A 15,086-nucleotide genomic window follows, 5' to 3' on the forward strand; every position below is an offset into this window, starting at 1 on the left:
GCAGAGATGCGTACGGGCAGATGTGATCAAAGCAGATGACCAGACAATCAGTGCGGATGGTGAAATTTTTGCAAGCAGATGCAAAACGGACTGAGCTTACCGTGTTTGTTTTGCATCTGTTCTAGTGTGAATCTGCCCTTAAGCTGTGAACACACAATAGATGAAACTCGGCCGCGGAGGCCGATAACAACTGCCTGTGCTGAGAATCCAGCATGTGTACAGCAGCCCCTGAACCTGTTTGCCAATTATTAGCCTGGTAGATTGCTTCAGGTAAACGGCAGCTGAGAGCATTGTTCTTCCCACTTACCCGACTCCCCCCACCCCCTGCATATCAAAATGACAGGTTGCTAGCAGTGGCATAGCTTTGGAGCTATGGCCCCGGTGCGAGTTTTACATGGGGCCCCTCCCAGCACTCTATATATAACACTTGATACGGCGCAACAAAACCTGCCTTGGTCATACATAGTATTAGAGGTGCAAAAATCGGATGGGGAACAGTTTGTTAATGATTACTACGATTCAAAGCATCTATAGAGGTGATTATTACCACCACAGGACCAATAAACAGCTAATGCTTTGGTTGAGGAAGGGCCCCATGGGGCCCCTCTGGCCCAAGGGCCCCGATGCGGTCGCTACCTCTGCAACCTCTATTGCTACGCCCCTGGTTGCTAGCCTTTAGACTAGTGATGCCTCTGTACAGCCTTGGCCCTGCAATGTCGCCAGAGGAATCGGGTCCCTGTCCCCCACGGTTGACATGCCTTGTACGTGTATATGACGAGGCATAAGTAGCTTTATGATACGTTTTTACACAGCCACACAATAACTTTATGGCCTCCCAACTGCTGCAGAGATAACGTTTAAAGTAAACCAGAACTTTGGAAAAAGAAGATTTGATACTCAACCGCGGCTTCCTCCAGCAGCATACACATGTCTGAGTCCCACGCCGTCCTCCCGTGGTCTGCCGTTCAGCCCCAGACTGGACCCAACTGAACCAGTTATCAGGGCTGATCACGGCTGAACAGCAGACCACGGGAGGACGGTGTGGGACTCAGATGGGTTTATGCTGCTGGAGAAAGCTGTGGGCGAGTATCAATGCGTCTTTTTTCCACAACGCTCGTTTACTTTAACTCTTACAATTAAAAAGAAAGCGGAACGCAAGTTCTAAACAGGATTGGTACTATAAATACTCATTTATCTCTTCATGCCATATCACTTTTTGGAATTTATACAGTATAACACACAACTGAGATGTACAGTACAAAGCACTGTGTTATGCCTGCCTGCCATGTATGGATGAAAGCCCATCTAACTGCAGGGAGTCACTGAGGACATTACATTTAAACAGCAGCCTAGAACATGCGGCATTGTACTGGTTGAACTCGATGGACGTATGTCTTTTTTCAACCAAAATAACTATGTAACTATGTAATCCTCTGCTCTTCCTGTGATGCTTCTTAGTAGGGACAATTCACATTAAATACACTGTACAACTAAGTACACTGCAGATGCTGAACAAAGTGCACTGTATCAGTGCATGGTAAAATAGCAAATTAGAATAAGTGCTGACCAGATGGGGAACGCATTGTTGCAGTTGGTCAGCTTAAACAGGTTTACAGCCATTTTATGCTAAGTCCCTGGCATGATTGTATAGAAAGGCATTGTATAGAAAAGCATTGGAGAATAGTAAATGTGAAGAGAACATGTCATACAGTATGCAGCATCGCCCCAGTTTGATTTTTGCTTACAGAACCTTGTTCATCCTTGCAGTCACATGATCCAAATATTTATGATCAGATCAAGTGATAGTGATGGTCTGATAACTACAAGCATTCCCTGTCCTGATCAGCTGGTCCTGCCCTAAGGAACAGCAGTTGAATACTTTTCTGTGGGGCATTATTGTATTGGCATGCAGTGAGAGGCCTTCAGCTTCTACCCAATTCACGTCCAACAGGACAGCACATGCTGCTCTGCCAAGCCATTTGTGCAGGAACCAGTGTGCAGGCTAGAGATAGAAACATCTGTACAGGAATCAGTGTGAAGGAAAGAGATGGCAGTCACATTACACTTTCCATGATCTATCTACAGGATCGCCAGATGCCAGACACATGTGCTTGCTGGTTGGTGGCACAACTGGCACAACTGGCTGAAAAAGCACAAACGCCATGATGTAATACTCCGCATCAGGTTAGGTGACACTGGAGGCTTGGTAAGTATTTGAATGCCTGAAAACCTGCCCAAAACTCCACAAAACAACAATCTCTGTACATATTTTATTATTATGTCTTTTCACAGTACAACACTGAAGATCCATGGCACTGATACAATTTAAAGTAGAGTACAGCTTGTATAACAATGTGAATTTGCTGTCTCATAAAAATAACTCAACACACAACAATTAATATCTAAAGCGTTGACAAAAAAAAGTAAGTACAGCACAACACTATAATAGTGTAAGGATCCCTCCTGTAGCGTATTCTGTCTGTTGCAGTGGAGATGCAAACGGACAGTTCTGGCTTATCTGCTTGCATTCGGTTGTGCATTCGCAATAAGTCTCATTGTCATTTGCAATCGCTCTGCAGTTCTGGGCAGCATTCTCAGGATGCTGTCATCATTCCACAAATTGCTTGTTGCAGGTGAGCTGTGGCCAGATAGCCCTGAATTTCCTGCATGCATGTTGTTACATAATACTGCATGTATTTCTTATGGGAGTCCTTTGCATTCACAGCCAGCTAACAAATGGTAATCAAGCCAGCTCAGGATTGAATGATTACCATTCAGCTGTGTAGGAATTTGCATACCTGCATCCATTGGCTGATGCCAGCATAAAAGTCTGCCTCCCATTTCCTACCCCGCCCGTCATAGCGTTCAGCTCTCTGAGTTGTCGTTGGGTCTATGCTGTGAATGTTGTTTTTGTAAATGTATAATACCTTGCTCTGTATTGTCATGTCTGCTGGATGTTTGCTGACCTGCGGGGGTCAGTGAAGTCCTTCTGATCCTTCCTGATAGTTAGATTCTGCCAGCACCACAGTGGTGACTGGTAGTATTCCTTCTAGCCTTGTTCTTGAGGACAAACTATAGCAGCGGTTGCCATTAGTTCGCTCCTACCTGTTAGTCTTGTCTATCTCAGTGGGAATGTCGCCGTCGCTGAAACAGCGACTAGATTGGCTGAGCATTCCGTCTGTCTGTTGTCTGATCTTGTTAATTATCATTTTTTGTGCTTTAGCTAGTGAGTTATTTGAGAGCTACATTTCATATATTGTGCATCAGCACGATATATATGTACTCTAGTCAGTAAGTCTTGTACTTTGTAGTTATATATCTTGTAATTTATTCATAATATTCTAAAAATATTATTGAAGTAACATCTATTGTAATATTGTATTGTGTACCGACCTTTGCCTGCCTCTCGACTACGAATCTGCCTAATCCTTCCAATACGACACATCTGAATTAACGTGTATGACCCAAATCTGTTACCGACTACGTTTATCACATAGCATCTAGCCTGATAGGCGGCCCAGAGCTGCAGTTGCTCTGGGCAATCTTGCTCCCTTCTTCATTACTCCTGTGTCCATCTGTGGAGCCTCTTCCATTATCCAGCTCTTAGCCTTGTTGCGCTGGGTGGTCAGAAAGTAAGACCCCCCGGCATTGCAAATAGTTGGCATATTTCACACATGCAAATACAAAATAGACATTAATAAGCATTACGTATGCTGAACATAAGGAATTGTCAATTAGCTTCTAGGTCAGCTACATACAATTTACAGTGCTGGTTTTCTGTTAAGAATTGTGAATATAATCATGCCTGCCGACTAACACAAACACTTTTTACATAATCCATTCTCTGCTGTAGGAAAGGAGAAGTATGAGTGTATATCACTTTAACTTACACAGTCATCTTTGCTCTTACCTGCTGTAGTCTTTCCTTCTGTCCACACCAAATTCTTCCCTTTAACTACCACCACTGTGAGGCGCTCTGCTGTAGGGAGGTAACTGAGAGACAACAGAACCTCTCCAACTGAGTCTAAAGTCTGAAAGACAACAATGGCAGTTTTATATCATAAATGATTATTGTTCGGATATTTTTCTGAATCTCAGACCATTCACAGGTAGCAGTTCAGACATGAAATAGCTGGTAGACAGCTGTACATTGCTTCTCTATGACATCTCAACACTTGTGGATTGGCTGGATAGTGTAATGGTTAAGGGCTCTGTCTCTGACATGGGAGACCAGGGTTCGAATCTCGGCTCTGCCAGTTCAGTAAGCCAGCACCTATTCAGCAGGAGACCTTAGGCAAGTCTCCCTAACACTGCTACTGCCTATAGAGCGCGTCCTAGTGGCTGCAGCTCTGGTGCTTTGAGTCCACCAGGAGAAAAGCGCTATATAAGTGTTTGTGTTTGTTTGTTTGTTTTGTGGATAGTGCTGCTATCAGAATAAAAATGTGTGTTGGACTCATACAAGGTACACTTTATGGTCCCCTCTGGACCCCCAATGCAGAGTAAAACTTCTATGCATATCATTTTGGGCATTAGTACTGGAGTGGTACCTGTATATCGACTCATTGCAATGCCATCCCAGGAGGGGTCTGTCAATGTTCCCCTGCTGATCTATAGAGATTGTAAAGGGAAGGGTGTTATAGTGGAGGTGGGGTCACAACCTGTACTGTCAATCAAAACCTTTACCTTTTAACATCAGATGGACTTTCAGGTGGCCTCTAACCCCTTCCCATTACTAGCCTGTGAATTAAAATTCCTGCAGAAATTTTAGTTTACTAACCCCTTCCTACAAGTTTGTACACTCCTGCTTACACATCTATTTCCAGAGCATCACTATTGCTTGCAGCCTCAGTACCCACAGAGAGATCACAAACCAATCAGTGTGGTCTTTAATCATGTGATCCCCAGGATCACCACGACTGACCAATTGCAGTGATCAAAGGGAAAAATTGTTTTGCAAAACAAACTCTCCCATGACGTTAAAGTGTAATCGTGCAATAGCTGTGGGCAGGGCTTAGAAAGTCTCAGTCAAAATTCCATACTTTTTTGACAATATGTACTGTTAGTTTCCTATGTGCAGGAATGTGACAGTGTAAGGTACTGTAATTATACAGGGAATTCCCTACTTACAACAGGTTACGCTCTGGAGATTGTAAGCTGAATTTGTTTGTAAGTTGAGTCTTGTGTAAAACATGGTGAAACGAGTATAAATGATTTACTTTCTGAAAACTTTGGATTTGGGCATATACCAGTAGTTTAAAGTATGAATTTTCATGATTTTCAATTTGCTTTTAAAGTGTTTAAATTACTTATAATAATTTATACAATACGGTAACATCTAACAACAATAACATGTAATATTAAAAATAGTATAGTATATTTTGTACATGAAGACAACGCTGTTTGCAAAGTAATTAAAAGGAAAACGACCAGCATCATACATAAATAGTTCCTAAATATGCCTGAAATGTGCTACATGAGCTAATTACCCAATCAAAGCCTACAAAAAATTAACTCAAAACAGCACCAGAACTGACCATATAGACAGTATGCAGTCAGGTCCATAAATATTGGGGCATCAAAACAATTCTAACATTTTTGGCTCTATACACAACCACAATGGAGTTGAAATTAAACCTACATAATGTACTTTAACTGCAGACTGTCAGCTTTCATTTTAGGGTAATTACATCCAAATCAGGTGAACGGTGTAGGAATTACAACAGTTTGTATATATACCTCCCACTTGTTAAGGGACCAAAAGTAACGGGACAGAATAATAATCATAAATCAAACTTTAATTTTTTAATACTTGGTTGCAGATCCTTTGCAGTCAATTACAGCCTTAAGTCTGGAACACAAAAATATCACCAGACTCTGGGATTCATCCCTGTTGATGCTCTACCAGGCCTCTGCTGCAACTGTCTTAAGTTTCTGCTTGTTGTTGGGGCATTTTCCCTTCATTTTTGTCTTCAGCAAGTAAAATGCATGCTCAATCGGATTCAGGTCAGGTGATTGACTTGGCCATTGCATAACATCCCACTTCTTTCCCCTAAAACGTTTTGGTTGCTTTTGCAGTATGCTTTGGGTCATTGTCCATTTGTACTATGAAGCGCCTTCCAATGAGTTCTGAAGCATTTGGCTGAATAGGAGCAGATAATTTTGCCCGAAACACATCTGAATTCATCCTACTGTTTTTCATCATCAATAAATACAAGAGAACCAGTTCCATTGGCAGCCATACATGCCCAAGCCATTACACTTCCACCACCATGCTTCACTGATGAGGTGGTATGCTTAGGATCATGAGTAGTTCCTTTCCTTCTCCATACTCTTCTCTTTCCATCACTCTGGTACAAGTTGATCTTGGTTTCATCTGTCCATAGGATGTTGTTCCAGAACTGTGAAGGCTTTTTAGATGTTGTTTGATCTTCCTGTTTTTGAGGCTCACCAATGGTTTACATCTTGTTCTGAACCCTTTGTATTCACTCTGGTTAAGTGGTTGTTGACTATGACACACATACACCTGCCTCCTGGAGAGTGTTCTTGATCCGGCCAACTGTTGTGAAGGGTGTTTTCTTCACCAGGGAAAGAATTCTTTGGTTATCCACCACATTTGCTTTCTGTGGTCTTCTGATGTTGCTGAGCTCAATGGTGCTTTCCTTTTTGAGAATGTTCCAAACAGTTGTTTTTTGGCATGCCTAATGTTGTTGCTATCTCTCTGATGGGTTTTTTTGTTTTTGTTTTTTTCAGCCTAATGATGGCTTGCTTTACTGATAGTGACAGTTCTTTGGATCTCATCTTGAGAGTTGACAGCAACAGATTCCAAATGCAAATAGCACACGTGAAATCAACTCTGGACCTTTTATCTGCTCATTGTAATTGTGATAATGAGGGAATAATAATAATGATAACACTCCTGGCCATAGAACAGCTGAGAAGCCTATTGTCCCATTACTTTTTCTCCCTTAACAAGTGGGAGGCACATATGCAATTATATAAACAAAGAGAAATTGGCTCTTGGGTGCATACAAAAAACTTTTATTATATCAAAAAACATATATAAATTAACACTACACATACAGTATATATCGTATGTAAAAAGCCTAAAAAACAGGACCACCCTACACACCAACAGACACCCCAGGGAGGCTGCAGTCCTCCTTATTAGCAAAAAAATGGGAGTCAACAAAAAACTGAAGTCCTGGTATTAAAGTGAACTCATATGATCTTCAAAGCAAACAGGAGCAGAGATCTTGCTTACAAATAAGTGATACTACTTTGAAATTTAGCATATGCTGACGAAGCAAGCTGGCAAAGATGGTTATAAAAGCTTATGAATTAGTAGATAGATCAGGAAGACTTCCCTTCACGTGCTTCACAATCCCACTCGCAGATTTGCAACATCAAAGGGCAGCCTATGCATGCAGGTGATCAGAGTTCTTATATATCACAGGTTAAAGTGAACTTTCAGACTAAAAATCGACTCAGCAGTACTGAAAAGGCTTTGTGTTTCTTTAACAGTTTCATAGCATCAGAACTTTGTTTTTCTTATCCAAGTCTCATTTTTAGCTGCACAGAAGAAAACTGCCCGGGCTTTTTTCCCCTGATGCTGTGCAAAGCATGATGGGAATTCTGATTTTGTTGTTCTCGTTCTGCTGTTTTAGTGCAATTTTTTTTTTTTTACATTTTGAATTTGACATTTGAAGCCTAGCGTGTGCAGCTGGGAGGGGTAATCAGGACACAGGACAGTTGGAACTGTGTCTCCTGCTCCTTGTCACCTCCTTTCAACCAAAAACATGGCTGCCCCCATGACAAAGATGGCAGCCTTCATGAATCACAAACATTTGCCTGTTCTTTTAAAACAGGGTGGGTGTAATGATCTGCTCAGCTGCCTGTGCAGGCAGGCAGCTTTTTGACCATTGTTTAGGTTTGCATGCTGCAGGACTCTGGAAAGAAGAGCTTCTGTCAGTTTTGCAGCTTGTGCTTGCTGAGGAATTTGCATACGTTGTCATGCAAATTGCCTGGCCACATTCATTGGAGGCGTGTACTATAAGTACTATGTGTTTCCCACAATGCTTGGCTGGTCATAAGGAGTCTTCCTGTGAAACACTCTGGAGAGTGTCAGCCTTACTCTCTGTTTGAAGATCAGCTTAGAGTAATTCCTGGAAACTGTGCTAGGCAGGTTCCCGAGTGCAGTTAGGATTGTTTATCTGTTTGTTTGTTCTGTTTCTATTGTCCTGTCCCAGCGGTGGTCGACAGGAAATGGTTCTGAGCTCTGTTCTTGGAGTATAGCTGGTGCAGCGGTTGCTACCAGCTATCTCTTCTGATCTGTCTCACTTGGATCGCGCTAGCCACTTTCCGCTAGTGCTGTGGATCCTTCTGTTCTGTCTCCTTGGATCGCGCTAGCCACTTTCCGCTAGTGCTGTGGATCCTTCTGTTCTGTCTCCTTGGATCGCGCTAGCCACTTTCCGCTAGTGCTGTGGATCCTTCTGTTCTGTCTCCTTGGATCGCGCTAGCCACTTTCCGCTAGTGCTGTGGATCCTTCTGTTCTGTCTCCTGGGATCGCGCTAGCCACTTTCCGCTAGTGCTGTGGATCCTTCTGTTCTGCTACTCTGTACCTGGATCGCGCTAGCCACTTTCGCTAGTGCTGTGGATCCTATCTCTCGCTTGTCCCTGTTTTCGTGTGTCTGTCTTGTCTGCTACGAACGCTTGCTGGAGGCTCGGTGAGGTAACCGTTAAGCAAGCGCTCGTGTCCTCTGTTACATGTTGGTCTTGTCTTGGTTAGTTAGGCGTGCTTATCTCTATTGTGCTTATCACGTGGAGACCGCGCACGAACGCGTGCACTGTTGCGAATGAGTGCGGTGTTCGCGTTCAGTTAGCGTTTGTTATTTTCCTTGTTATTCTCATTGTATTATTTGCTGTGCCTTTGCTAACCTCGTATTCTGTTCTGATCTGCCTTGTGTCACGTCTGCCGATCGCACCTCTCGCGATCGCGTTCCTATTTCATATCTGCTGTTGTGTGTGCACTGTCGCGGGGTGGCGACTAGGTTGGCGCACACACATACAACCTGTCCCTTTGCTCGTTCTCATTCGCAATCGCCTCTTGCGATTGCGTTCTGCGCTTCGTACAATTCCTGTTTGGCATTTGTGGAGGTACAGAGGATTGGTTCCTCTGCACTCCCCAGCGCCATCTGCCGACAGGAATTTCCCTCTACGGGTGCGTAGCACCTTTTGCTGGGTGCCTGCATATATACGCTTGTGGAAGATTTCCGCCGTATCAGTGCACGCGTTGTGCGCTGATCACGGAGAAAGTTCCACAATCGTTACAGTGGGTAAGAGATTATATTACCCATCTATTTTAATTAACATAACTAATGTAATTTGATGACAGTATGTTTGTTTAGCCTGAAGTTCCCCTTTAAGCAGAAGATTGGCAAGTTTGCACATGCAAAGCAAAGCGTGATAGTCAAAGGACCCACTCGCAGTCCAAAAGCATAATTTCAGAAGCAGGCATCTCCCTGCAAAGTATATCCGATCGATCTTCCATCAGCATTGCAACACATGATAAGTGAATCATTCCATAGTTACCAGTCCCATTTCATTGACAAGTTAGTCCAGGTGGGGGGGGTTTTTCCGATTGGGGTAGGTGGTTCAGAGGCGTTGAAACCATAACATGTTTCGCTGACTAGCCATGTCAGCCTCTTCAGATGGACAGCGCTAAGTATAGTGCCCCATGTAGGAACATTGGCCGCCATTGAGAATGATAATGCCGTCCTTCCCTTATCCTCACCGAACAGCGTCAATCCAGCCAATCAAAACCCTGCGCCCGCAAGTCCCGCCCTACCGCCGTAGCGATAGGTGAAGCAGGCGGCGTACTGCGGGTCGCCGTGAAGCTTAAGGAAGTGCCGACGAGAATTGGGTCAAAGAGGCTATTAAGCATCACCTGTCCCATGAAAGAGCTCCGCTCAAAGGGGCGGAGTCCTGGACACGTAATTTTGGACGCTGCAAGTGTAAACATGCGTCCATGTGCGGCTGGAGACAGCGGTGGAGACGGGGGAAGAAGAAAAAGCATTTAGACAAAAATGAAACAACAAGGAAGCCAAAATAATTTAAAAATATATATACATTGAGATATAAATAAATTTGTGGACATAAATATCGCCAATACACATGTACGTCCCCACACATGAACATGATCATGAAGACATACAGGCACAATCAGCAGACAAATATTCCACATTACGAAATAATGATATAAAAAATATATATAATAATAATGATAACAACCACTGCACGTCCAACAAATGATAATATTAATGAATAAAAATCAATCGAAAAAATATTTTTCTTTAAAGAGGACATGCCTACAGCAAATGGAGGCAAGGGCAGATAGGGGCAGAGAACGGAAGAGGAGGAGGTCAGAGAAGAGGAAGAAGGGGGGAGAGACACACATCCAAACTCTAATGTACCTCACCAAATTCCCCAGATTAGAACAGGGGCAAAAATGCCCCATAATGCACAGCATCATTAAGACCCCTGCCCTGTGTAGCATTCAGTTCAAAAATTCATCGCAGCTCCATCTGGAGCAACTGTCTATCAATATCACCTCCTCTTACATGGGCATGGACTCTTTCCAGACCCACAAAACGTACATAATCCTCACTACCCTTATGAGTCAAATTTACATGTCGAGAAATGGGCGACTTGAAATTGCACCCCCTGATGTCCGCAGTATGTTCTTTAATTCTTTCTTTAAATTCACAATATGTTTTGCCTATGTAGAAACACCCACATCTACACATTAGCAGATATACTACAGCTTTGGTGTTGCAATTGACAAAATGCCGCAACTTCCAAACTCGTCCAACAGGGAGTGCAACCTCGGGGCCCACCATCAAAAATCTACAATAAATGCAGCCACCGTAGCCGTAGGTACCCGTCACAGTACAGTGACTGGACCTAGAGCGGCGGTCAAAATGACTATTTGTCATCAAGTCCTTTAGTGTTCTAGCCCTTCTATGTTATCTGTGGTCTGTCTGGTATTAAACCTTTAACTGGTATATCACTACAAAGCACATGCCAATGTGTGATGATCCGCTCAGCTGGCTGCACAGGCAGACAGCTGTTTGTCCATTCCTCTAGTCTGTGGGCTGCAGGTCTCTGGAACAGAGACCTGTCTTTCCATTGCAAGTTTCTGTTCTGTTCTCTTGCTGGGGAATTTGCATACATTCGTTATGCAAATCCCCTACCTGCCTTCTTTGATGACTGGCACTATAAGAGCTTTATGTTTCCCAGAATGCTTCGCTGGTCATTTCCCTTCCATGCTCAGTTCCTGATGGACACTGCTGGAGTGTCAGCCATTGCTATCTAGTATAGTTAATTCCTGGGGGTTGCTTTAGGCTCCCCTTCTAGCCCAGTCAGGTTGTATTATCTGTATTGCCTGTTCTGTCTTGCCTGTTTGCCATTGTCCTGTCCCTATGGTGGTTGACAGGAAATGGTTCTGATCTATGTTCTTGGAGTATAGCTGGTGCAGCGGTTGTTACCAGCTATCTCTTCTGTTCTGTCTTCTGGGATCGCGCTAGCTACTTTGTGCTAGCGCTGGGGATCCTTCTGTTCTGTCTCCTGGGATCGCGCTAGCTACTTTGTGCGAGCGCTGGGGATCCTTCTGTTCTGTCTTGTCGGTCGCGATTGCGCTGTCACCAGCGGCGGTTGATAGCGAATCGTTCTGTCTTGCTGAGATCGCACTAGCCGCTAGCGTTAGCGGCTGTGGATCTTTCTGATCTGTGTTCCTGCTTGGATCACACTTGCTCTGGCGGAAGAGCGGTGGATCCTTCCTGCCTAGTTCTTGTTTTTCGTGTGTCTGTCTTGTCCGCTGCGCTTGCTACAGGCTCGGTGAGGTAACCGTTAAGCAAGCGCTCGCGTCCCCTGTTTCATGTTTGTCTGTTTATGGTTAGTTAGGCGTGCTTGTCTCTATTGTGCTTATCACGTGGAGATCGCGCATAACCGCGTGCACTGTTGCGAATGAGTGCGGTGTTCGCGGTTAGCTAGCGTTGTTATTTTCCATATCTCCTTATTGTATTTGCTGTGCCTTTGCTACCCTCGTATTCTATTCTGTTCTGCCTTGTGTCACGTCTCGCGATCGCACCTCTCGCGATCGCGTTCCTATTTCGTATCTGCTGTTGTGTGTGCGCGGTCGCGGAGTGGCGACTGGATTGGCGCACACACATACAACCTATCCCTTTTGCTCAATCTCATTCGCAATCGCCTCTCTTGCGATTGCGTTCTGCGCTTCGTACAATTCCTGTCTGGCACTTGTGGAGGTACAGAGGATTGGTTCCTCTGCACTCCCCAGCGCCATCTGCCGACAGGAATTTCCCTCTACAGGTGCGTAGCACCTTTTGCTGGGTTCCTGCAAATTATACGCTTGTGGAGGATCTCCGCCGTGTCAGTGCACGCGTTGTGCGCTGATCACGGGGAAAGTTCCACAATCGTGACAGAATGACCAGCTGTCAGGGGCCTGAACGGAGAAACAGGGTTTGACCACAGTTTGCAGTATACAGACACTGGAACCAGGAATTAAGGTGCAAAAATAATGTTTTATTGCAAATGCAATAATGCAAGCATACATACAAGCGTGAATGTAAATACCATACCATATATGCACAGCACACAATATATACACAAATAACCCGGGAAGCAGTGACAAAATATATAACCCCTAACTATCTAACTATCTATTTACAAACGGTGTGCACGAGATATATATGTACAAGCAATTATATACAACAACGCGGTATCAAAAGGAGCAGGCAAAGACAGGTCAAAACGGAATAAAGTCAGCAACAGGTAATCAGATACATACAAGGTACAGAGGGGTAAGCATAAGCAGAGTCAGGACAAGCAGAGGTTCAGTAGCAGATAAACAGATCACAGGGCAGGGTACAAGAAACCAGGTATCAGGAACAGGGGTGACCAGAGACTCAGACCTGTAACAAGGAAGTTCTGGCAATGACTTGCAGGAAGAGGCAGACTTATATAGTCCATGTAATAGGAAGCATCTGGTGGTAATTGCTCAGAGACACATTAGAGGCCTCTGCAGGCCATACAAAGAACTGCAAGTCCTTAAATGTAATGATAAGCCACCTGCTGGTGGATAGTGGAAGTCCAGGGCAGTCCAACTCAATACCACCACCAGCAGGCAGGAGATGATACAGTATGAATCGTAACAGTACCCCCCCCTGAAGGAGCGGCCTCAGGACGCTCCACAGTGTCTTTAGAAAATGTCCACCAGGGTCCCACAAGAGGGCAGACAACCCAAACATTGGCCAGGTGGGTCGCAGAGGCCAAGCTTGGGAGGGCAGGGAGGGAAAACACTTTAAAAACGTGGTCTTTGGATGTTGTAACATAAGCTGTAAACGTCCAGGCAGGATGGCAAGTTGGATAAAAGACTGTACAACATCAGGCAGGACCCAAAAAGCCGCAACAAATACAGGAGGCAGTAAAAGGCAAACCTGGGTGGGCAGGGAGGGAAATAATGCCAACCAAATCCAGACCAGCATCTTTTGGACAGAGAGCAATGTAGAAAACAGGATCTCAGGAAACTGGAGGATATCAGACAAGGTATCAGGCTGGACCGGAGACTGGCAGGCATAAGGCTTGGCAGGAGACTGGACAGGACCATTAGGCTGAGCAGGAGACTGACAGGTATCATCAGGCTTGACAGGATCTTCAGACTGAGCAGGTGACTGGACAGGATCATCAGTCTGAGCAGAAGGCTGGACAGGATCATCAGTCTGAGCAGAAGGCTGGACAGGATCATCAGTCTGAGCAGAAGGCTGGACAGGATCATCAGGCTGAGCAGAAGGCTGGACAGGATCAGGCTGAACGGGAAACTGGCAGGCACCAACAGGCTTGGCAGGAGACTGGCAGGCATCAACAGGCTGAGGAGGAGACTGGACAGGATCAGAGTGGACAACAGGTTGGCAGGTCTCAGACAGAGCAGGAAACTGGCAGACATCAGGCGCTGCAGCAGGCTTGGTACCAACAGGGCAGACAGCAGTCTTGGAAGCATCAGGAGCGTTGATAACAGGAGTCTCTAGTGGTTGGGCAACAGCAAAAGTCTGTGAAGGCTGGGCCGCAGCAGAAATCTGTGGAGGCTGGGCAGCAGCAGAAATCTGTGGAGGCTGGGCAGCAGCAGAAATCTGTGGAGGCTGGGCAGCAGCAGAAATCTGTGGAGGCTGGGCAGCAGCAGAAATCTGTGGAGGCTGGGCAGCAGCAGAAATCTGTGGAGGCTGGGCAGCAGCAGACATCTGTGGAGGCTGGGCAGCAGCAGACATCTGTGGAGGCTGGGCAGCAGCAGACATCTGTGGAGGCTGGGCAGCAGCAGACATCTGTGGAGGCTGGGCAGCAGCAGACATCTGTGGAGGCTGGGCAGCAGCAGACATCTGTGGAGGCTGGGCAGCAGCAGACATCTGTGGAGGCTGGGCAGCAGCAGACATCTGTGGAGGCTGGGCAGCAGCAGACATCTGTGGAGGCTGGGCAGCAGCAGACATCTGTGGAGGCTGGGCAGCAGCAGACATCTGTGGAGGCTGGGCAGCAGCAGACATCTGTGGAGGCTGGGCAGCAGCAGACATCTGTGGAGGCTGGGCAGCAGCAGACATCTGTGGAGGCTGGGCAGCAGCAGACATCTGTGGAGGCTGGGCAGCAGCAGACATCTGTGGAGGCTGGGCAGCAGCAGACATCTGTGGAGGCTGGGCAGCAGCAGAAGTCTGTGGAGGCTGGGCAGCAGCAGAAGTCTGTGGAGGCTGGGCAGCAGCAGAAGTCTGTGGAGGCTGGGCAGCAGCAAAAGTCTGTGGAGACTGGGCAGCAGCAAAAGTCTGTGGAGACTGGGCAGCAGCAAAAGTCTGTGGAGACTGGGCAGCAGCAAAAGTCTGTGGAGACTGGGCAGCAGCAAAAGTCTGTGGAGACTGGGCAGCAGCAAAAGTCTGTGATGGCTGGGCAGCAGATTGCATAACATCAGGTGAAACAGAAGGCAGGAAAACTTCAGGCAGGTTAACAGGTTGGGAAACTTCAGACAGGGCAACAGG

General features: G+C 45.6%; 1 protein-coding gene across 4 annotated transcripts in view; it reads right to left on the reverse strand.

Annotated features, from left to right (window-relative positions):
• SYT12 (synaptotagmin 12) overlaps positions 1–15,086 on the reverse strand; it is a 176,898-nt gene that overhangs the window by 34,011 nt on the left and 127,801 nt on the right. For all 4 annotated transcript variants that reach the window (XR_011024860.1, XR_011024859.1, XR_011024858.1 and 1 more), the window contains one exon: positions 3,911–4,031. Coding sequence is in view for 1 of the 4 variants with exons in the window: in XM_068261003.1 (XP_068117104.1) it covers positions 3,911–4,031 (121 nt within the window). In the remaining 3 variants the exon portion in view is untranslated. The remainder of the gene's footprint in view (positions 1–3,910; positions 4,032–15,086) is intronic.

Source organism: Hyperolius riggenbachi, chromosome 11 (genome assembly GCF_040937935.1).
Source record: "Hyperolius riggenbachi isolate aHypRig1 chromosome 11, aHypRig1.pri, whole genome shotgun sequence".
NCBI classification, from domain to species: domain Eukaryota; kingdom Metazoa; phylum Chordata; class Amphibia; order Anura; family Hyperoliidae; genus Hyperolius; species Hyperolius riggenbachi.